At 40.1% G+C, this 22,529-nt stretch overlaps 1 protein-coding gene across 1 annotated transcript in view; it reads left to right on the forward strand.

The window, feature by feature from the left end:
- akap9 (A kinase (PRKA) anchor protein 9) overlaps positions 1–22,529 on the forward strand; it is a 56,889-nt gene that overhangs the window by 15,322 nt on the left and 19,038 nt on the right. The window contains exons 9-26 of the mRNA XM_020597497.1: positions 131–362; positions 1,249–1,265; positions 1,868–1,996; positions 3,660–3,807; positions 4,083–4,153; positions 4,240–4,360; positions 4,631–4,728; positions 5,284–5,389; positions 6,020–6,251; positions 8,211–8,271; positions 9,334–9,501; positions 10,054–10,323; positions 10,688–10,788; positions 11,074–11,282; positions 13,241–13,473; positions 18,357–18,519; positions 20,758–20,852; positions 21,088–21,205. Of these exons, the coding sequence (XP_020453153.1) occupies positions 131–362; positions 1,249–1,265; positions 1,868–1,996; positions 3,660–3,807; positions 4,083–4,153; positions 4,240–4,360; positions 4,631–4,728; positions 5,284–5,389; positions 6,020–6,251; positions 8,211–8,271; positions 9,334–9,501; positions 10,054–10,323; positions 10,688–10,788; positions 11,074–11,282; positions 13,241–13,473; positions 18,357–18,519; positions 20,758–20,852; positions 21,088–21,205 (2,572 nt within the window). The remainder of the gene's footprint in view (positions 1–130; positions 363–1,248; positions 1,266–1,867; positions 1,997–3,659; positions 3,808–4,082; positions 4,154–4,239; positions 4,361–4,630; positions 4,729–5,283; positions 5,390–6,019; positions 6,252–8,210; positions 8,272–9,333; positions 9,502–10,053; positions 10,324–10,687; positions 10,789–11,073; positions 11,283–13,240; positions 13,474–18,356; positions 18,520–20,757; positions 20,853–21,087; positions 21,206–22,529) is intronic.

Genomic DNA, 22,529 nt, shown 5'->3' on the forward strand with positions numbered 1-22,529 from the left:
GAAAGAACTGAAAAAGAAGCAAGAGATTATGAAAGAGCAGACGAGAGGGCAGAATGTTCACAGAAAAGCCAAGCTCCATAAAGAACAAGCTGCTGAGACAGTTTGTTCTTTTGAGGATCATCACCTTCAGATTCAGTCTCTGCAAGAGGAGATAGAGACTCTTCAGTCCCTCTTACGAGCAGCTGATGCCGAGAGAGACGGCATCCAGCAGACGCTGGTGCTCCAGCGGGTTTCGCAAACTCCATCTCCAGCAGGGGAGGGAGCTGTTGAAGGACGATCGTCTCCGCAGAAGTCAACAGCCTCTGGGTCAAGCAGGCGCAAGAGACGGCAGCGGTCGAAGCAGGAGCGCAAACTGGGCACTTGTCTTTTAGACAGCAGAGAAGAAAAACCAAGGGAGGAGGAAGAGGAGGCAGTGGTGGAGGAAGAGAGAGCTACAGGTGCTGCAAAGCAGGAGATGCAGCATCAGACGGAGAGCCAGGTTAAGTCATGTTCAACAGAGAGGGTCAGTAAGGAGGACTCCACTGACGGGTACCAGGGAGACGGAGGCAGAGACCACATCAACACACGGGTAAGCACTTGCGTGCAACTACTGTACTGCTCTTCACTAAAATGACCACACTGTTTTCTCTCTGCCTTTTTAAAGCTGATTAAATTTCACATTTGGGTGAAGGACTTTATACAAACATGGATATCAAAATTGCATGGGCCACAATTAGAAATAGTGTTGTGATGTTTGCTGTTGTCATTAGCCTTATCAGAAATGTATGGACTGCATTTACAGCCAGAATAAGCTTTTATAGTGAAGACTGAGGCATTTCAGCATGGACATGTTTTCTCTCAAGTTAATAATCATGATTGCAAATAAGCCTGAGTGTGTGCATTCTTGCTTCCACCGAGCAGACAGACTGTTATGTTGACAAATAACTATATGTTTTTTTAAGCTTATGCGGTTTTTAATACCATTAAATGGGCATATCGTGGGAAGTATTATATAAGAGAGAAAATGCACACATACAGTAGTACGGCATGCATGTAGCAGCAAAGTGTGAAGACTCCTGTTCTGTTCATTTCTACTTTTGAAGAAGCACAATAAAATATTCATACAATTCTTTCAGTTATGCTGATTGTTCTCAAACTGAATGTAATGTTAGTTCTGAAAACGGCTAAAAACAGTCGCCTAGAATCTTCTGATAGCTTTGAATCATTGTGTAGAAATGTGTACATTCTAGTTTCTTTTCCATTCTGCAGGGAGTGAAGGGTTTGAGGTGAGAAGCCATTTTACCCCTGTCACCTCTGTGTCTCTGTCACTTTGAGCTGTGTCTCAGTTACACCAGGCTAAAGAGTTTCTGTTTGCCATTTCACATATGTGTTTCATCTCGTTTTTGCACCTCCTGGGTTGGAACATGACACATTGTGCAGAATCTGAAAAAAAAATGGCTATGAAATTTGTTTTGGTGTTTAATGGGCAAATTACGTTTTAATTAAAAATGTGTTTTGTGTATGTTACTGTTATGCTAATGCCAAAATTTGAAACAGGTGTTTTTAAATAAAGTCCTATATGTAGTCTAACACATATGATGACCTGCTTTTTATAAAGCTCATACAAGAGCTTAATAAACAACACAGTAGAGTAAATCTTCATGAGTGAAACTGAATCGAAATAAAGGCAAAAGAGACAATGTTCCTAATCCTTTCATTATGAAGTATAGTGAACAATTTCTGTACTTCTATAGTGTTTCTCTCTGCTCCCTCTCAGGAAGTAATCCACAGTGGTGCTTCTTGTAGTTCTGTCCATCACTTTTTTTGTCAGCATTTGACTGGGGAAATATTTGAGTGCAATATGTTTTGCTTCTGCTTGCTTTCTTAGGTGACCAGACATGGGACAGGTTGGCACATGGAGCCTGCCGTGTGTCAGAGAGCAGACGATGGAGGAGAGACTACTGAGCATGTAAATGTCACCCAAGCACACATCCTGCCCTTTGCTTTTGCAGTGCCAGTAAATGCTTTGATTCATACAGTGTGGTGTAAAGGTCAATAAATAGGTGCTCAAACCTTAGCTTATATAGTGGAATTGCACAGTTGTTTTCTTACCCTAAACCTCTGTTTTAATTTTTTTTTCAAAATTTTCTTAACTGGATAAACTTGTAGACAATTACTCATATGGGCCTGATGAATGCCACCTGTTCATTACCTGTTACCTGTTCTACTCTGTTTCACTCACAAATATGACTCCAGAAGAAATAGAAGAACTTAAGTGCAGTCAGAAATCGGCTAACAAAAACCTAAAAAAAAAAACAATAGTAATATCAGCGGTATTAGCGGTGAATCACAAAATGTCAGAGCACACCTACTGTGACAGTAAGAAATGAGAGAATGGCTTGACACTGGGTTAAATGCTAGAAAACATCTTTGTAAAGCAAAGCAGTCAATGATCCTTGACAGCGTTATGAAGCAGCTGTCAGAGTAAGAAATCGCTGAACATAATCAGCTGCCAAAAGCAACCCCTAAAACCTCAGTATTTTTGTTCCTTTTGCATTAAATGTATTATATTAATGTATTTTAGTTGATTTTGATGTCTGGTTTGATCTTCAAGTTAGTTCAGATTTAGGCATTAGGATCAATTTTGACAGTTTTCTTTCTGCTGTGGAGAACAAGTATAACAAGTCAGGTCAGTGTTTATTTGTATATCTCAGACCACAAATTTTCCTCAAGTGGCTTTACAGTCTGTAGAGCATGACACCTATGTTTTTAGAGCCTTGAACTGATTGAGAAGAAAATACTGCTAAACAATACAAGATGGCAGAAAGCCACAAATTCTCTTAATTCAATTGATGTGTTCTTACACGAATCAGTTTGTAAGATGGGCTCCTGTATGAGCCCAAATAAATGTTCCACGTCTTATAGGTTCTAGTCTGCCTCTATATTAAAGAATGTTTCTCAGTAAATTTGTTTAATTTTCATCATCCAAGTAATAGTGTGTGTAGTGGCTGCACATCATAACAGCTGTCATCTGGGTGTTGTCATTGACCGCCTCTTATCTGCATGTTTTAAGCTGCAACATGTGAGTGGCTGCAGCTTTGAAAGAACTCTTCGCACTACACTGTCAGATGAAGTGCAGATGAAGAGCCTGTATCATAACAAAGCCTTTTAAGTGTAGCCTAATTAAAATGTAGAGTGCCCTTTAAAGAGAGCTGACGGCAGAGGCAACAGAATTGCAATTTCACAATTGTGTAACCTTAACAAATTTGTGCTAATGCATAATGCATACAGTAATTAGAGAAAGAGGCCTCACGGTGTGCCTTTTGTTCTGTGGTACAGAAGTGATAATAGCAGATCTCTCATCCTGAGCACAGATGCCTTGTACCACAGCTGTGTCATAGAAATAGGGTTGATACTGAATCTTTTAGATTCTCTGATTAGCAAATGGATCTATCATGCTGCATAACTTAGTGGTCAAATGGAAGTGATGCATCTAGGAATTTGAACTCTTCCGGTCTCAACAGCATTTTCCTTTTCTCAGCATCATTCAGTGCTGTCTTGTTGACCTTTTTTTGGGAGACAAACACTTCAATATGAAGTTACATTATATACATACAAAAGGGCATGTTTCCTGTGGATTATGCAATGTTAATGTGGTGATTACTTCTTGCTGTGATAAGGGTGAGTGCAGACTGCAGATGGAGGCCCAGCGCCTCAGCCTGTCTCAGATCCACGCTGCCCAGCTCGAGCTGCTGCAGGAGGAGGCGGACGCCCGGACGCACTCTCTGGAGCTGAAACTGCAAACCTGGAAAGATCATGGCAACCTGGGTGAGCAGAGGTGTAATTGTTTGCTTTTTGTGTGTGCATGTCTTTTACATTGTGTGCATCTGTGTTTGAAGCAAAGCCATTGTCTGCTTAGACACAGTACTTGGATCCATCATTCATGATAGATCAAATCAGAACATGATTTTGGTTGGCAGCTATATTTAGCATTGTTTTTGTGCATTGTTCTATTTAGCTTGTGTTTGTTGGAGAAATATTTAGAACATTTGAAATATTCAATTAATATGTCTATTTTTGCATTTTATTTTTATTTTTTACAGAGGAGTCAAAAATGTCCAAATACCAGAACATCTTACAAGCTGTGTCAGAAGAGTGTAACGATATCATTTTGGTAATTATTGAAGAGTTTTCTGAATGCACCTTATCAATATGTGTTGCAACATTACCTAAAACCTTGTTACTCTGTTCTGTTTTCAGGCTTTTCGAAAGATGTTCGGTGAAGAGTTTCTGGAGAGTGTTTATGCAGAGGGCCGGTCAGACCCTTCACTGGACAGACCAGAAACTAGTGAATCCACCTCTGTGGTACTGGAGGCCAGAGGTACATAACACTTTTTAAATAATGACAGTATAGCATGAAACGGGTATTACAGATAATAAAAATGACTTCTGACTGAGTGAATCACTGTGAGTGAGAATGAAATTTACTTAGTATTTAAAGTTCTTCTTATCTAATATCTAGTATCTAACTTTGTGTATTCAGAACCCAGCAACACTTTTACATATAATGAAATAAAACAAAAAAATCTCAAACCAGGGTAATTAAAATTTAATCGAATCTCATGAAATGCATTTCTTTCTCTCACCGTAGATCTCTACAGAGATCTTCAGCAGGTGAGGGATAGGATTGGGTACGAACATCACCGACTGTCGCAGCTCCAGGCTCTGCTGAGAGCTGATGAAAGCAAGGTGAAACCTACTCATCTTTAAACACAAGTTTTCTCAGCTACATGTCTAAGCAGGTCCTGAATATGTTGTGCATTAACATGGGAAATTAGCAAAATAAAATATACTCAAAGAGTCAGCAGAGTCATACCTAAGAAACATTTGATTTACCTAATGGTAAAAACACATACCACATAACCACAACATCCATGGTTCAACTCCTCCCTGGGGGTCGTACCCCACTGTCTTTCTCCCCATACAGTATCTTTCCTGTTTATCACTGCACTAACTATCAAGTAAAGGCTTAATAGTATAAGAAGAGTCTTAAAAAAGTAGCAGTATGTTGAATTTCTTGTTGATATAAAACAGTAAAGCATGTTTTTCTTTTTTTTCTTGTAAAATACAGTATGCTAAGACAATTAGTATATAGTGCACATTGTATATACTGTCAAACTATATACGGGTACACAGTATATAGTTTGAAAAATGGACATTGTGGTGTTTCTTTTTTTTTTGAAGAAGAAGAGATGATAAAGAGGATAAATGAGAAACACACTAACACATCTCTTGGTCTCCCAGATGATGGAATTGCAGAAGGCATATGATGAACTGAAGAGCAGCAGTGAGAAAGAGCTCTCTGACCTGCGTCTGCAGGTCGCCAGCTTAAGCCCATCTACAAGTAAAGGTAATTCTGGAGTTGCACTGTCTAATAAAAACAGAACAGGTCAAACAGTAATGTCAGGTCAGAGGTGTGTGTGCGTGTGCGTATAGATACTGTATCTATGTATAATATGATAAAATACACACTTTTATAGTGCACTCTTCTCTGTATGCTGCAGGTGTAGGCTTCCAACGTTTTCCATGTTATGGTCTTTGCTATATAAGCTGATTAATGATTGTCCTGCCACATACATTATGTGCCACACACTTTCAACTTGGCACTTTTTGTTTTTGCATTGTTTGTATTTGTATGTGATGTTAGTTACAAACAGAGGGATTGAGCAGTACCTTGTTTATCAACCATCATTCCTCTAGCAGTTGTCAAAGTGGCAATTAAGAATTTAATGCTGGCCAGACAGAAGTGAAAATTGCCTGCATATAGTTCTGTAAAATGTTTTTATTTTGTTGCATTAAACTGGTGCTATTATGTACTTATTTCACCACTGTATGTTCATGCAGTACTTATTGCATGCTGTTATTTACCACTGAGGTGACCCATTTTCTTCCAGGAGCAGCAAAGGTTTCGTGTGTTTGACAGTAATTTTAAATGCTATGCAGCTGGGCTTATTGAATTTGACATTTCTGTATTCATTAGATCTTGGGGAGTGGGCTGGTGCATCATCTGGCTCTCTTACAAAGGAATTGGAGAGACTGAAGGCCGAGGCTCAGGAGAAGCAGCGTCAACTGGAGGAGAGTCACAGGCAAGAGATGGAGCACCTCAGAGCTCACTACCAGCAGCAGGCCACAGAGGCCGAGGAGCAATGCGCCACTGAGCTCATGCTGCAGCAGCGACTGCAGGACGTCACAGGAACTCAGACTCCCTACAGGTGATGACACTGAAAATGCATGATCACACTTCTTAGCAGTGAAGGCTACTGCATGTGCTGCCCAGTCATTTATGGTTGTTAAGGATTTAGGAGCACTGTCACTGGACTCATGTTCTCTCTTGATGACAGCTGATGGCTCTTTATTTGATTGATGCAGTGCATCTGTTAGAGTCCGTGCACACAGAGCTGAGTCACGCTCATCATGTTCTCTGCATTTGTTTCCACTACGGTGCACCTGCTTTGGAGGTGCGTTCTGGGAGCTAAATTTCAGGACCACTCAGGAGGTAGTACTAAAATCAAGTACCAGGAATGCAAGGAGGGAGGGAGTGCGTGTGTGCAGAACAGTCGCTGGTGATTGGTTTAATGCCTGCGGCTTCACACCTCAAGCATTAGCAAAACAAGCACCATGTCTAAACACACAGTTGACTGCGTGTATGAGAGAGGAGTAGCCCCTCCCTCCTCTAAACAGAGACTGACAGAGCGAAAATACAGTGGAAAAACAAAACAGGACCCTCCGTGTCATCCCTGGAGGCTATGCTTGCTGAAGGTTAAGGCAAGTACAGCAAGTATAGGGAGTACCGCTCAATGGTGGTGCAGCATAAGGAGTCCACTCACATCTGTGACATACTCATTGTTTATGCTGCTGTATTGTAACTTATACAGTATGTTAGACTCTTCCAAAACAGGTTCAGGTTTATTTGTTTGCATGACATAAAGACAAGGAAATGAAATGTGGCTCCTCGTGGACCACAATTCAATACAGAACAGACATTAAGGATGAGTGCAAAATAAAAAATTGCATAAAACAAAACAATTGCAGGCTAAAAACTGTACATTACAAATTAACATGGACAAAAACCTCAAAGTCCTAAGCACTCAGAGGGAAAGTATAGTGTTTCAATGACAACAGCAATGAGTATCTTGTCATAGGTAAAGTGAAGTTGAGTCCCAGCACTACTGGGAAAACTTAGATGCTGCTGCCATCCACTGTTTGATTTTATAAATATAATTCAGACTGTTCTTAAGCCCTTTTTGTCCAGTTCTGACTATGTTCAAGACAGGAATTCCCAGACATACAGAAAATGTGGAATACACGCATATATTTTATACCCACATATGTTTTACATATATACAGTTTGTTATATATTTTGTCTACTTAAATTAATTCATGCATTAGTATCATGTAACATATTTTAAGGGCAGCATATTTGTCTAGCACTGAAACAACTGATAGAAAATGACTCTGCCACTGATGATCCAGTGAGTCGTAACATTTTTTTAAATGGAAAAATGGCAAAAAGATTTGTCTGATTATATCTTCTCAGATGTGAGGAGCTTTTCTTGTCAGATATGAAATGAAATCTTTGGCTTTTGGATTGTTAATCATTTAAAACAATGAATGTGAAGATGATACCGTGAACCCCAGATTATTGTAATGTCACCTTACTGTATTGTTTTTTTAACAGTTTGCAGACAAAATGATACATGATGAATTTATCAAGAAAATATTATATTATTATAGACAGTGACAATAATATAATAAGTTACAGCCCTAATGTCATCACCTCAATTTGTGTTTCCTTTAACATTATTATTGTTTCTAAGACCAGTTTATTAACCTTGTTACCCAGCAGTCATCATGTTACTGAGGGTGGTGGATGCTCCAGTTGGTGCCACACAGAAACCTTTAGGCTTCAATGCTTAAAACCAAAAGCATGTAACAAGTTTCCAGCTTTTTTTGTGTGTGTAAAATTGGTGATTAATGTCAGAAACAATACCCCCAGTAAGCTGCATCATGTTGCCATTAAAGAATTTACATTCACATTTAGCTGTAAGATTGTACTAAGGCTTCTTTGGAAATATTTTTTGAAATTGTTCTGGAAAAAGAAATATCTGAAACTAATACACTTAAGAGAGTTTATAGGACACCTAACTTTGACATTGCTCTTTGTCTTCCAGCCCATCCAGTGTTTTAGAGTCCAGCTTCGACAAGACAGGAGAGCACAGCGGGGAACTAAAGGTATGGCTGCTATATTCTTTTCCCTCCTCTAAATTTCCCATGTCACATGCATCATATCTTACGGCGAGCTGAAACATGTGTATGCATTAAGACACTATGACAGTAAGGGTGCTAGGGAGGGAGCGGTTACAACCTTTAGGCCACAACGTGCCCTAAATCTCCAGCTTTATACCAGAGGCGGCATCATGGGCAGACCTACATCTAACAATTTAAAGGACCGGACGTTACATAACTCGCCACTAGTGTGTTTCTTGTGAAGCAAGTGGACGTACTCTAGTGTTGGTGGCTGCATGAAAGGAGGATTCTGTCTTGCATGAATGAACTGTGGCTCTCCCTCAGGCCTTTTCTAGTGTATCACTCTCAGTCACTCCAGCCTGAAAACTCCCACAGCTTATATGTTAAGAGGATCTTACTGTACATTCTCATACTGAGGCTAGAGAGGAAGAGAGAGGACTTGACATAAAGGCAGTACTAGTGAGAACCAAAGAGCAACTTGCCCACGATACACTTGTATGTTTGGACTGAAAATGTTAAACTTGAGGCAATGGTGCCGAGGAAGCTGAAGGACTGTGAAACAGACAAGACAGGGATTCATCACAAGACACAGTGATAGTGTGTCAGAGCAAAATGTAGCTGTAATATAATGAAAGACATCTCTTTATCATCCCTGGGAGGGTGGAGAAAACAAAGTGATGTATTTATCACTGGTCAAAGTGTAAGCAGGACTTAGCTACACTACAGAGGACCTCACTATTTTAGAAACTGCCTTGAGGTACTTTAATTTTCCCCAACTTCATATCTTGTTATCTGCCTCATTTTAACACCCTACAGCTGCTGTTGCCCGGGACATTTAAATTAGTAACTTGTAGCTTTTTGTTCACTGTCCACCCTGTCACAGGAGCCCACTGAGGAGGAACTGTCAGAGGGAGTTGTGGGTTTGCTTTGGCCAGCCAGGTCTACAAGCCTGACGGCACAGCTGCAGGCACTGAGAAGAGCGCTCTATCACAAGTATGTCCACGAAGTAGCTGCTCTCAAAGAGCAGCACAGCCTTGAGCTGAGGAGACTGAGAGAAGAACAGGGGCAGGAGAGGAAGGGAGAAGCGCGTCAGGAAGAGGGGAGCTCAGAGGTATCAACGGTGCTGGAAGCTCCACAGAGAGCCTTGGGGCAGCCAAGCAGGTTCTTCTGGAAGATAAACAACACCAGGAGAGAGTGGAGGAGGAAGTTGCCAAGGTAGGAGGCCATATATTTTGTTGTGTAGTCAGTACCAATAAAACTGGTAACAGTAGACAATTGTATTGTTTGATTGATATGAAAGGATACAATCAGAGTTGGGAAAAAACTAAAATAAATTATTAATTGAAGTTGTTTTATTAACCAAAAAATGGCCAAAATTTGATGGCTGTAGTTTCTGAAATATGAATATTTACTGTTTTTCTTAGTCTTGTGTGATAGAAAACTGAATATATTTGGGTCATGTAGGGTAGCTTGGACAAAAGAGGGCATTTAATGAGCTCTTAAAAGTGCATTTTCTCTTTTCATCTGGTATTTTATAGACCAAACAGTAAGTCAGTTAATCAAGAAAATAGTCAGCAGAATATTTGATGAAAATAGTCATTGTATCCATCAATGTTGTACAAACCTCAAGAGAAGAGGGGTTCATCAGAGTTACTCCCATTTTATCAGCATTCCTAGGTCACTGTTATGTCCCAAATCAAATAAAGAAAGAAAATATATTCTATTCTGTCCTAAAGAAAATATATTAGGATCCATATTATCTGACAGGCCATAGTTCAGATGTCCGTGGAGTTTGCCCAGCAGACTGAGCTGGCTCGAATCACCAAGTGTGCCTGCCAGAGGACCACCTCCGTGCAGACCCAGTCAGAGGATGAGGAAAGGGAAATAGAGGAGGGGACTCCCAGAACTTCTCTCCCCCAGGACACCTGTCTGGCAGAGGTGGACAAGCAGAAACTGGAAAGGGAGCTTGAGGAGAGGAATGCAGAGATTAGAAAGTTAAAGGAGGAGCTGAAGAAAACCCTAAGAGCATCTGAGCAGGTCAGTGCCACAACCTGAGCATCACTCGTCATGCTGACAGGATACATTTAGCTGCATTTCTCCTGTTTCTACAGGAGGTGGCGCTGCCATCTCTCCCAGTTTCTGTGCCTCAGGTGCACCTGTTGCCATAGCAGCACAAAGATAGTAGTGTTTCTCTCGGCTCTAAGGGAGTTAGAAGTGTGTGTTTGTGTGCTTGTCAAAGGATAGTGTGTCTTGCTGTGCCTTATTTGAATTCACTTTTACTAATGGTCACACAAACGGCCACAATGTCCACTGCTGCTGAGAGTTTTCAGGAATCTGTTTATCCATCTGCAACTTTGCAATGACGGGTCTGTTGTCTGTGGTCTCTCTGCTGCCTGTTCAGGCCTTAAAAAAGAGAGAAGACAGCCAAGAAGAAATTGAGGAGGAGGAAGATCCATTGTCATCGCAGGATGTTGGAGAGTCGTCTGATAAAGACACTGAAAGGTACCGCACTCATTGCATTCATGCTGTTACTTAATAGTCAAATCAACCTTATGCACATAGAACATTTGTAACTTCTCAAGCTGTATACTGAGTTGTTCTTTCATAATAAACTGATGTATGTTTAGACATAAATAACATTGATTTCCAGTTGAAACCATTTAATAAAAATTTTAGTGTGTTCTATCAAATGGTGACAGATGTGTTTTTACTGTAATCTCGAGCCTGATTGCCGCTTCACTTCAGTTACTGGGGTTAACTGTAACTATACATGTCTCCTGACGTCAGAAACCTGTTGCGTAAGGCGAACGAGAGGCTGAGTCAGGTGTTGGTTGATGTGCTGAAGACAACGGCAGCAGCGGAGGAAACTATAGGCCTCCACACGCAAAGTCTGCGTGATGCTTCTGGTGGAGGGGAGCCTCCTGCACCGTTTCACTTCACCACACAGAGAGCTGAGCACAGAGTTTACTCACAGTCCACCAGACATCATGCTGCAGGCAAGTAATATTAGTGTTGAGTAAATGTTTGGGAAAATGCAGGTCTTGATGCTCGGGCAACGCTTTCAGGGGTCCACAAAAGTGACCGTAAAACCGGAAGAATCATAATTCCGCTATGTATACACTCATTACACTTTAAAGTTATTGCTCTGCTCTTTAATTGCACACATGCTCATGCTCCTATTTTATGACTGCCATCCAAAATCAAATTTTCAATTCGTTTTTAAACTTGTTTTCCTAAAAAAACCCCATGAAAATCAGTTTTTGTATAAACCAGCTTTAACCTCGCTACTAGACTTGAAACTTACATTGTCACACAAATTCAAGCTGATCACATGCAACTGACAACACAGACAGTTAAAGTTAGTCCTGTAATTCAGATATTGAATTTGCCTGCTGTCTGAATGGATCTGAGTATCTGAATTTAATGATCCCATGGAAACAACAAAGTCTCCATTAATCACTGATTATCTGTTTGGCATCCTAGTATCTCAGCACTTTGCTAAAACTGTAACTGTTTATATTAATCACATTACTTTAGCTCACTGGAAGGACCTCCTCCTAGTGGATCAGACTACTCAGCCATTAGGCTCTTTCTTGCTTCTTCTCCTTTTTAAAATTTTGTGTTTGTGGGGGGATAAACTGTAGTTGAGCCCCAGTGACTGACTGAGACAAATACCTTGAACTCAAACACCGTTACTGTAACTGAAAAACAATTTTCTTTGTTTTCTCAGAAGTCTGTACTTTCCCACTGTACTGCAGACAAACCATACTCACCACTCCACTGTAGATATCTGTTATAAATTGCAGTCATACATGCTAGTGGTCATTGCTGGTCTTATCGTATGCTTGCATTCAAATTATAGTTGGTGCCTATCAAATTATGTACCTGTATGTAATTTGTATGTGCAGAGGTGGCAGTACCTTATCTAATCATGTGTTTTTATGTAAATAAGTTGCAAATGACATTAAGCAGCAATATTCCAGTGAAATACACATAATCACCTAACACATAGAAGGAAACGTTGTGTACGTTTACTGTAGCTTCATGCCACAAAACTGTAGAACCCATATAGACACCAGTACTGGAGGTGTTGCATCGGGAAAACGTTGCCCATTTGATATTCCAGTTTTATTTTGATTGAACAAATGTAAAGATAGAAATATCTTTAGGTTGTTTATGACTTTATTGTGAATTAAAATCCCTTAAATTCAGTGATAAGAGTTTAATTTTGTAATAATCAATGACTACTGTATAGTCAAGTTACTATGCTACAGATGTAATAACTCAACCGGCCTCTGTGCTTCAAAAGAACCGCTGCTCTCTCCCAGTGCCTCTATATGTCAACATTGTTCCAATGTAAAAAATGGTTTAAAGAAAACTATTACACAGTGTAAAGTCTGACCCATATTGCCTCCTGCTGCTGTCGTGATATTCCTGTGAAAATGAGGTTACAGAGTCAAATAATTCATTGTGACTGACATCATATCAACTTGCCCAAAGTGACATGGGCGCAGGGTACTCATTTGATTACTCATTTGAGTACCCTGCACAGAGGAGCTGCTGTATGCACTGTAAACCCTGTATTTTTAGTTCTGCTCTACCTCGTTTTGTATTGCCATTAATATAAACTACACAAAACTTAAGGTTACATTTATCCTACACCAAGCTTTACAGCACTTTATTTCTGTAGGAGCTATGTGTAATTACTAGTTATGTAAACTTCAGATAGTTAAAAGTATTAAAGTAGCTTAAGATTTAGAGTTTGCAACAAGAATTTACTTGATTGTGTAGGTGGTCCTCTCACAGTACCTTTGCTTATTCATCTAAAGTTAGAGCATACAGGAAAAGAAGCTGCAAAAAGCCTATTGGTCACAAAATATCTAAGTGGAGTTTGGCGATACACATCAGGTTCTTGTGTCATACATCCTGCTCTCTGTTCCTCTTGTCACACCAGGACACACTGCAGAAAGTTGCCAGGGCGGTGAAACCAGCGAAGACGATGTGAGTGTGTGGTCCAGGGAGACTGAGGCCAATGAAGGTCTGGAGCTATCCCAGCAGATGATGGACAACCTGCTGCTGGGGGCAGGGACACAGCTGGAGAACGAGGAATGTCTGATGAGCATCAGCAGCCGACTCCAAATGGCTCTAAAGAAGATGTTGATGGCCATCACAGACACCAGCAACCAGGTACAAACTAAACACTGTTGGTTAAGTGGTCTGGTGTCTGCTCGTGTTCAGAGCAGTGCTTGGCTAGCTCACCTTCTTGTCTTACTGCATCTAGCACTCTCAACTCTTAAGAAACTGTTATCGCTTTTATTCTTAGGATGTCAACTATTTTATGTTTTTGCAAAAATGATTATTTCTGAAATATTCTGTCATATAACTTGGGCATGAGATAGCCTCTGAATCAATATTATAATACGATATAAATATGAATGAATAACAAAATAAAGTGAAACAAATTAAGTAATTAGAAATGGAAATTCGGTCTGATTAGGCTAAGTATGAGTTGCTTTGAGGAACAAAGGAATATGTAATAGTTTGTAGTAGCAGTTTTCAAAATGATACCCAGTGCTCTTTTTGAAAGAAAAATTTAATTGTTGCCAAAGCTTTTTTAGTACCTTAGTTTGCAAAACATAAACATGTTTTTCAGCCTTTTTTAATCATAAAAACAAACCAAACAGTTTAATCCATCATTGTTAAAGGGATAGTTGGAAGTACAAATCAATAAGCCAGTCTAAAAATTTGACTAATTAGCTGTCTATACTTGCTTTAGACACTTTGTGATATCCAGCCCTACTAAACGGGTTGAGGAGAATTCCTCCCAAACATTTCTGTGTGCTTGTGCCTAAAAGCTCTAGTGACACATTTAGCTTTTGTTAAAACATTTAAATGCCCACACTCAACACTGTTAACCCCTTCTTATGGGTTTATACGCCTGTTCAAAGAGGCATAATGGGGATGAGACTGCACAATGTGGCCGGCAACAAAGTTGGCCTAGATCTATGGTGGTCTAAAATCTACACACAAAAGAGCTGCCTCATTCCCTGCAGTTGCCCGTAGATACGAGCTGTATTTACACTGTGCTTTTGTCTGGCCGACCAGCCTATCGTGATGCAGCTCGACAGCACAACTCCAACCCCCTCAGGTTATCACACAGTGTCCAGTGTCAGCCCACAGAGACGGGGCCAGCTGAACTAGGCCATTGAATGTGTTACGGTAACTGACTGCACAGAGCATCTTCCCGTTGGCTGAAATTCATGCATTATGCACGCTGAGATGGGTTTTATCCTGGTGATCTAAAAATAGCTTTAAAAAAATTGTGTTGCTGCAGCATCCATTGATATCTCTGAATGCATGCTGGTTAAATATAATTTGTTGATTTATTTGGATCTTTCTTCACATATTTGGCTTGATAAAAGACTATATCAGCTGTATTTTAATTACAATACACCCTCTCTCAATCTTATTCTTGGTTCAGTTTCTTTTGACTTGACTTATTTTATGTCATGGAATAGAGAATAAGCAAATTGTGATGGGTATTTTTTATTATCTTCATACATTTCACAGTAGATTAATTAAAAAAAACAATCAACAAATCAAAAATAAATATAATTTTTTTTTTATTTTTTTTTTTACACATATACACATACCTTCCACACAGTTAATAGCACAATAAATTTCCTGTCAAAGCCAGTAATGGTTAGTCCAGTGATTTTGGTGCTGTTATTGATCATGCGCGCATTAGTCTTACCAGTGAGAAGTGCTGGATCGCCATGCCTTGCCTGTGGAACAGAGATTCATATAACAAGCTGGTCAGGAATGTAAAGTGTTTTTTTTTTTTTTAACTGCTGCTGTAAATTATTTGCCCGGGGAAGGTGTTTGCTCACTCACCGCTCTCATTTCATAATCTGCCGGTGAGATGCTTCAGTGAGACGTGGAAATTGTTGAGGTGTACTGACTATGCTGGTTGACATGTCAAACAGAGACAGTAGGAGGGACAAAAGTTGCCTTAATTGCTTCTTTTTGTGGCTACACAGGGAGGGAATCCAGTTTGACAACTTTTTGTGGACAGGGTGTGTGCAGTCTGTACTTATTGTGTGTTTGGAGAGTGTGTGCATGATCTATGTGCAAATCCACCAGGCCCACTGGCCCTTAGGATTGAAGCCACACCTACTTCCCTCCCACTCCTGCCAGCAAGTATCCTACAATCAATAGAGGAAGTGGAAGAAAAGTAAGGGCATCTGACTGGTGAAAACTGCCCTGGAAGTCTGGGATCTTTTTTTTTAGACAGATGGAAAAATGAATGTAACAGGGTGAGAGTAGCACACCTGGGGCAAGTAAACCTCACCTGACAGGAAAACGTTCCGGCACCAACAAGTAATATCACGATATGAGCAAGGGACATGCGTGGAGAGGGAATGGCAGCCCTAGAAAAAAAAGAGTGAGCAACTTCAGACCGAAGCGCTATCATTTCACCCTCTGCTGGCTTCCGTTTGGACTGGACAATTAAAAGAGGCCCCTGGGAGGCTTCCCTGCAGGTTGGGGTTGCTACAACAGTGTAGTATTGTTAATGAATCTTCAGAGACACTGAGAGAGAGAGAGAGAGAGAGCTGGAGCAGACGTGGGGGTGTGAGCTTTACAGAGCGACATCAAATGATTCTACTCTGAAGAAGGGAGGTCAGAAATAACAGAAGGGGCTGTAGATCATCAGAAAAGAAGAAGAAATGCTCGCCTTTGCCTTTACATACCTCCTGTGGTCTCATTCAGGAATGTCCTTTAAGCTGCTGGTCAAAGATGTGACTTCCACCTGCTGCCAAGGACTATAAAAATTCTTGTCGTTGTCTAATGAGTTTCTCTTTCAATTTTTACCTGGAACTTGTTCTCCCCCAACCAGGGAGCATGTGACTGAGATGACGCGAATATCATCCTCTCCAAATGTTGTTGACTCTTCTTATGTGTGTAGAAACTGTTGCTTGGAGCTTTCCACAGCGCTGCTCACTGCTTCATCCCCCACTGGGCTTTACTCTCATTTGAGGTTTCGCAGCTCATCCTGAGGGATCATTGGCAGATGCAAACCCCTTTTTGATGACTCCAGAAAAAGAGCTTCAACTATAACAAAACCAGGCTGGAAGTTCTCCCTTCATTCATCCCTCCTTTACCATGGATTCCTACCGCTCTTACTGGAACTCAAGCCTCCACAATAACACATGGATGGAGGGGCAGGACCAGGATGTGTACGAGGTGGAATCTCGTGTTCCACTTCCCCGACCTTTCCCAGTCTACAACACCTTGAACGAGAAAAATGCTGTGGTGGTGCAGACACAGATCTCACATGTCAATCACAGGATTAATGGTCACCTTCTTAAGGTCATCTCCAAAATCTCCCTGCCCACTCCTCCTTATACAGTAAGTTTCACACTGGGTAGCCCACAGCTGTGCTGTGTTGAACAGCTTTTAAATTATACACGAAGAGCATGTACTGTTACTTAATATTTTATAGGTACATTTTCCCTCCATTAATGTATTTCATGTCTACACATGCAGATGTAAGTTCATGTCATTCCACACAAACGAACAGCAGCCCTTTCTGTGCTGCTTCTGAATCAGCAGCTGAAAGATTATAGGACTTCTATGTGGCAGGATCATAGTACCACTTTCCATAATGTTACAATGAGACCTTTGCTCTCTGAACTGTGGGAAATCTCTATAGAGTAGCAATAAAATAATGTGAATGTGCTGGCGGTTTCCTGCAGTATAATGATTTAATGGGCTTTCCACAAGGAAACCATGCCGTCTGTCACCTGACTGCAGGATGATAATAGAAATGTGGTTCTTACATTTCTGTCACATCAGCACATAACCTCATTTTGTTTTTGACATTTACTTTTTTGTACAATGCCAGTGCACTTATGTTAAAAACTGTATTAAAAACATTGCACATTATACAGAAACCATGAACTGTGTTGTCAAACCTCTTATAATAGAAGTATATTCTTAACGGTGACAGCAAAATGCCTTTATAAGTCATTCAAAAACAGTTTTCCAAGTAGGGTGGAAGATCTGGGTAAAATCAGTATTTTTAGGTAGACTGATTGGCCACTTTAATAGGCACGCCTTTAAGGGTAAGGTTAAGGATAATCACCTTTATTGGCCAAGTATGTTACACATAAGGAATTTGTTTCCGGTACAGAACCAATGGCAGCCATCTATGGCGCCAACTCAACTGATGGCTCTAACCATTGGCTCTTTACAATTGTATGCACTTCAGTGCAACACTTCCACCTTAATGTCTGTGTTTTTGATGCTCAAAATGTCAGTTTTTGGTGTGTAAGAGTTGCATTGAAGTGCATTCAGTTGTACAGGTGTGCCTATTAAAGTGGTTGATGAGTGTATCGCAATATGGCAAATGTATATTGGAAGCAATGAACTGTGTTTCACTGTATGCATTATATAAAATAAACCTGAATAAATCAGCTAATTTCAGAGTTTATTTCAACAACATAACAGTAGCTTGGTATGATTATATTTCCACAGTATGATTTGGGTAAAAGTCAATCCATGAATCATTACTACTTCTACTTCCAAACTTGCGTTAAAAACAAAGACTGGGAAGTTCCTTTCTTTTCTCCTGTGTCTTAGGGCAGGAGAGTGCAGCTGTATTTCTCAATTCAACCTCTGACAACTGTTGTCACAACTGGCCTTTTATGTTATATATAACGTGTGTGTTTTTTCCAAGATGTACAAAGTTAATCTAGTAATTCTGAAAGATTTTCAAAAGAATGGTCACAGTCGTCAGGATGACGGGTACTAACCCCAGTGTATTTTCATTGATGTTGCTAAATTTCAGAGCTGATTAATGTGCACTGTCCTTTATACAGTAAATAAACAGTTGAAGACATTATACAACAGACTGAGTAGTTATTTCTTTAACAAGTCAATTGATCTTCACGTGTAAAATTGGTGGATTGGGTAGGTCAAAGATTCTATGATCATTTGATGCAAAGACCAGTCACCCCTCCAGACTCTTCTGCTTGTGTGACACCACCTCTCTCCTCTTGCCCTCTCAGCTTGAACATGCCCGGCTGACCCAGACCGAGCTGATGCGGGAGTCTTTCCACAGCAATAGTGAGATGAAGGACCTGCAGCAGAAGCAGGAGGAGCTGCAGGAGAGGTTGTCTGAGGAGGCCCGGGCACGGGAGCAGCTGGCCCTGGAACTTCACCGTGCTGAAGGTGAGTTTTTCAGATTTTTAACATGAAAAAACCCAGTGTTTTACGCACTACGATCAGCATGAACTGAACTGAGGTGTATCTTTGTTAATCAATTGTGTGTCACTGAAAGCACAGGCTTTCAGTGTCTGTAGGCCTTCTAAATGACACTTTCCTCAAAGCATTTTATAGAAAGGAAAAATTGTACTCATCATTTCTCTATGGACACTAACAGGTGATTTGATGATATGTGGCAAGTGTTTACAGAAAACACACAGCACTGCATTAGAGAGCATAAGGAACTGAAGTGAGCATACATGTGTGCATGAGATTAGGGGAGGGGGTGTTACTGGTAGTGAAGGAATCAGCTGTTTGAAATGGAGAGTAAAGGAGTGTGAGACCATCTGTGGTGGAAAATTAGTAATTAGTATTTGTGAGTCTGTCTCTAATTTGGTTTTGACATTAGATTGCAACTATATTATGAGGGTTTGTGTAAGGAGGTGATGCTACTTGTGTGAGAACAAAGTAAGCTGCTAACCTCAGTAGGATGTCAGTGTGAAATCTGGTCTTCTGACAACTGTTTAAATGCTGTAGCAGATCAGTTCACTCAGGCTCCCATTCTTGTCAGAGACAGCTGGTACGTGATGGTACACTGTTACGACCACATCCAGTTTCGCACACCAAACTCAGTCGACTGGGCTGTTTTAGGCCCCTCACGCAATCTGTCAAGTGAGCAGTACAGTAGTCATTTCTTTTTTTCTGGCTTTTTGGACACACTGAACAGTGGTGAGTTTCTAGTACTTCATAATCCTGTATTGTTTTCATTAGAGTATCCTGTTAGTGTTTATTTTCTGTGATCTTGTAGAGGTGCTGAATAATGACAAATATTTTCTGTCATAAAATGGCTTTATAGTTTTATAGGATAGACCATCAAAGAGGGGGACCATGTGGCAAACTGTAGAAAAACCACATTACAGAAAGAAGGCCTGCAACAAAAAATTATTTTCATTATCGATTAGTCTGATTATTTTTTTCAATTAATCATTTAGTGATTAAAAATGTGGAAAAATGGCATCCACAATTTCTCAAAGCATTTTTTAAATAATGTCTTCAATTTGCATTTTATCTGATTTAACATTTTAAAAATCCAGAAAGCATTTGATATAATTTTAACAGTTAGTCAATTCATTACATAATCCATGATGAATTCTTTGTCGATTGTTTAATCGGCTAATGGTTAGACCTCTGATAGAAACTAAATTCTACCCCCCCCCCCCAAGCTGTCAACCTGTCAGTTTTATATACAACAGTTACACGGCAGCTGTTCCTGTCTGGTCATGTGGCGTGTTGCTTCTTCATTTACTTTGAGGGAGTGTTTGAAATCTGCTAAGCCTGTGTCTCTTCATATCTGCTTAAATGTAAATGTTACTGATGCGAAAGAGAAATATTTCTTCTCCTATTGTGTTGATGATGATCCTTGTAGGTAAAGACTCAGGGTGTGGCCTTTTCAAACTTGTTCTGAATTAAACCAAGAGACAGGTTCAGATTCCCAGCTCAGGCTGTAGGTTCCCAAGAGAGCACTATTTATCTGGTGGACAAGGTGTTTTTTTTAAGACAGGAATCATGTGCATCTGTGTGTTGTGGAGGGATCCCTCCTTAGGCAAACTTTACACACAGCTTAGGTTCCTGCTCACATGGTTGAAATAAAATCATCTCCTGAGAACACAGGTGATATTTACCTTCTGCCTTGGGTTTAGATAACAGAGAGAGCTCAGTGAGACCATATAGACTACAAGCAGGCAAAATCAAGTCAGAAAATATAATTTACCATAAAACTGATCTCAATCTGGAGCAAAGTTGCACTTAAAGGAAAATATTTAATGGCATCTCACCAGTCTGTCAATGTGTTCCTACCTTCTTTTCTCTATGCCTTCCTGGTGCATAATGCTCAATGCGCAGTACAGTAATCAGAGCTTTTTATTGCATTTACAACTCAGTCTTGTGCTTCACTTCAACCAAAATGGGCCAGGTGTGCTCATTTGTATGCATGTTTGCATTTTTGTTGCTGGTAACTTTGGATTTTATATCCCACTGTTAAGCGCTCATTCATCTGGATGGCTGCTAGATATAATTCCTCTAAATTCTACTGCTGAGTGATCACATGACTGGGATGATAAGAAATGTGCAAAAGGGGAAATCAGAGTTATTAAACTATGTCAGCACTCTTTATAACTGTGCTGCTCTCACTTTGTCCACCGTTAGGTCTGATTGATGGCTACACAGATGATCAGGTTGCATTGGAGGCACAGTTACGTCAGAAGGAAGAGCTCCAGCTGACCCTTGAGCAAGAGTTGCAGGTGAGGCATTACAGCTGCAGAGTGGAGGAAAATAATGATATATTTCAGAATTTGCCTCTAGCCCAGTCTAGCAGTGACTCACATGTAAGTTCAGTAACATGATGTTGAATTCAGTTCTGATTCTCTTTAGTGTCCTATTCATGTATCATCATGTACATTATACAGTACATATTAATTGTTGGTTTGGGTCTTTTTTTTGTGGATGACTTTAACTTAATGTCATTTTTCCCTGCAGGTTACAAGTAGCCGGCTGCACGAGTTGGAGCAGGAAAGGCTTCAGTTGCAGGAGGAGAGAGAGCTGCTGTCACGGCAAAAGGATGCCATGAGAGAGAACGCTGGGGCACGTGAGCTTCGTACGTATCCCAGACATTCCTGTAACGAAGAATGGAGGGGACATAGACGTGGGTTTTTAAATAAGTTATGGCATTCACATTTAGTTGTATGGTTGAAAGTAAAATAATAGTATGGTGCTGTATGCTTGTAATAAAATGAGGAGAATAATGTTACTCATTAATATTAAAACAAATTGTTCTTTGAATTACACTGGACAACTTGATTTGGTGTGAAATATTAACCCAAAGTAAAAGTCAGTACCTGTGTATTGACAGTATACAACTCCTAGATGTGCATCTGCTCTGGTTTCTTGGAAAGCAGTACAGCTGTGATTTAAAGGAGAAACAGGCCTCTTATTCATTTCATTTGTACTTGTTATGCTGGTGGTAATGAAAAAGATTTTTGTGTTCATGAGCATCAGATAATTGGGCAGCACTGCCAGCAACACATTGCTGAGATAGTTCTTTCTGCTTACAGTGTCTTGCGAAAGTATTCGGCCCCCTTGAACTTTGCGACCTTTTGCCACATTTCAGGCTTCAAACATAAAGATATAAAACTGTAATTTTTTGTGAAGAATCAACAACAAGTGGGACACAATCATGAAGTGGAACGAAATTTATTGGATATTTCAAACTTTTCTAACAAATAAAAAACTGAAAAATTGGGCGTGCAAAATTATTCAACCCCCTTAAGTTAATACGTTGTAGCGCCACCTTTTGCTGCGATTACAGCTGTAAGTCACTTGGGGTATGTCTCTATCAGTTTTGCACATCGAGAGACTGAAATTTTTGCCCATGCCTCCTTGCAAAACAGCTCGAGCTCAGTGAGGTTGGATGGAGAGCGTTTGTGAACAGCAGTTGTCAGTTCTTTCCACAGATTCTCGATTGGATTCAGGTCTGGACTTTGACTTGGCCATTCTAACACCTGGATATGTTTATTTGTATTTATTAGTCATTTAGGTCAACATTGGATCATTCAGAGATCCTCACTGAACTTCTGGAGAGAGTTTGCTGCACTGAAAGTAAAGGGGCTGAATAATTTTGCACGCCCAATTTTTCAGTTTTTTATTTGTTAAAAGAGTTTGAAATATCCAATAAATTTCGTTCCACTTCATGATTGTGTCCCACTTGTTGTTGATTCTTCACAAAAAAATTACAGTTTTATATCTTTATGTTGTAAGCCTGAAATGTGGCAAAAGGTCGCAAAGTTCAAGGGGGCCGAATACTTTCGCAAGGCACTGTAATTCTTCCGTGTGTCTAATATTATGGATAGTGTTATGCATTTAACCAGATGCAACATTGCCGCTATAGGCTCCTCACTTTAAATTAAACTAAAAAAAAAACA

Source organism: Monopterus albus, unplaced genomic scaffold (genome assembly GCF_001952655.1).
Source record: "Monopterus albus unplaced genomic scaffold, M_albus_1.0 scaffold34.1, whole genome shotgun sequence".
Classification (NCBI taxonomy): Eukaryota; Metazoa; Chordata; class Actinopteri; order Synbranchiformes; family Synbranchidae; genus Monopterus; species Monopterus albus.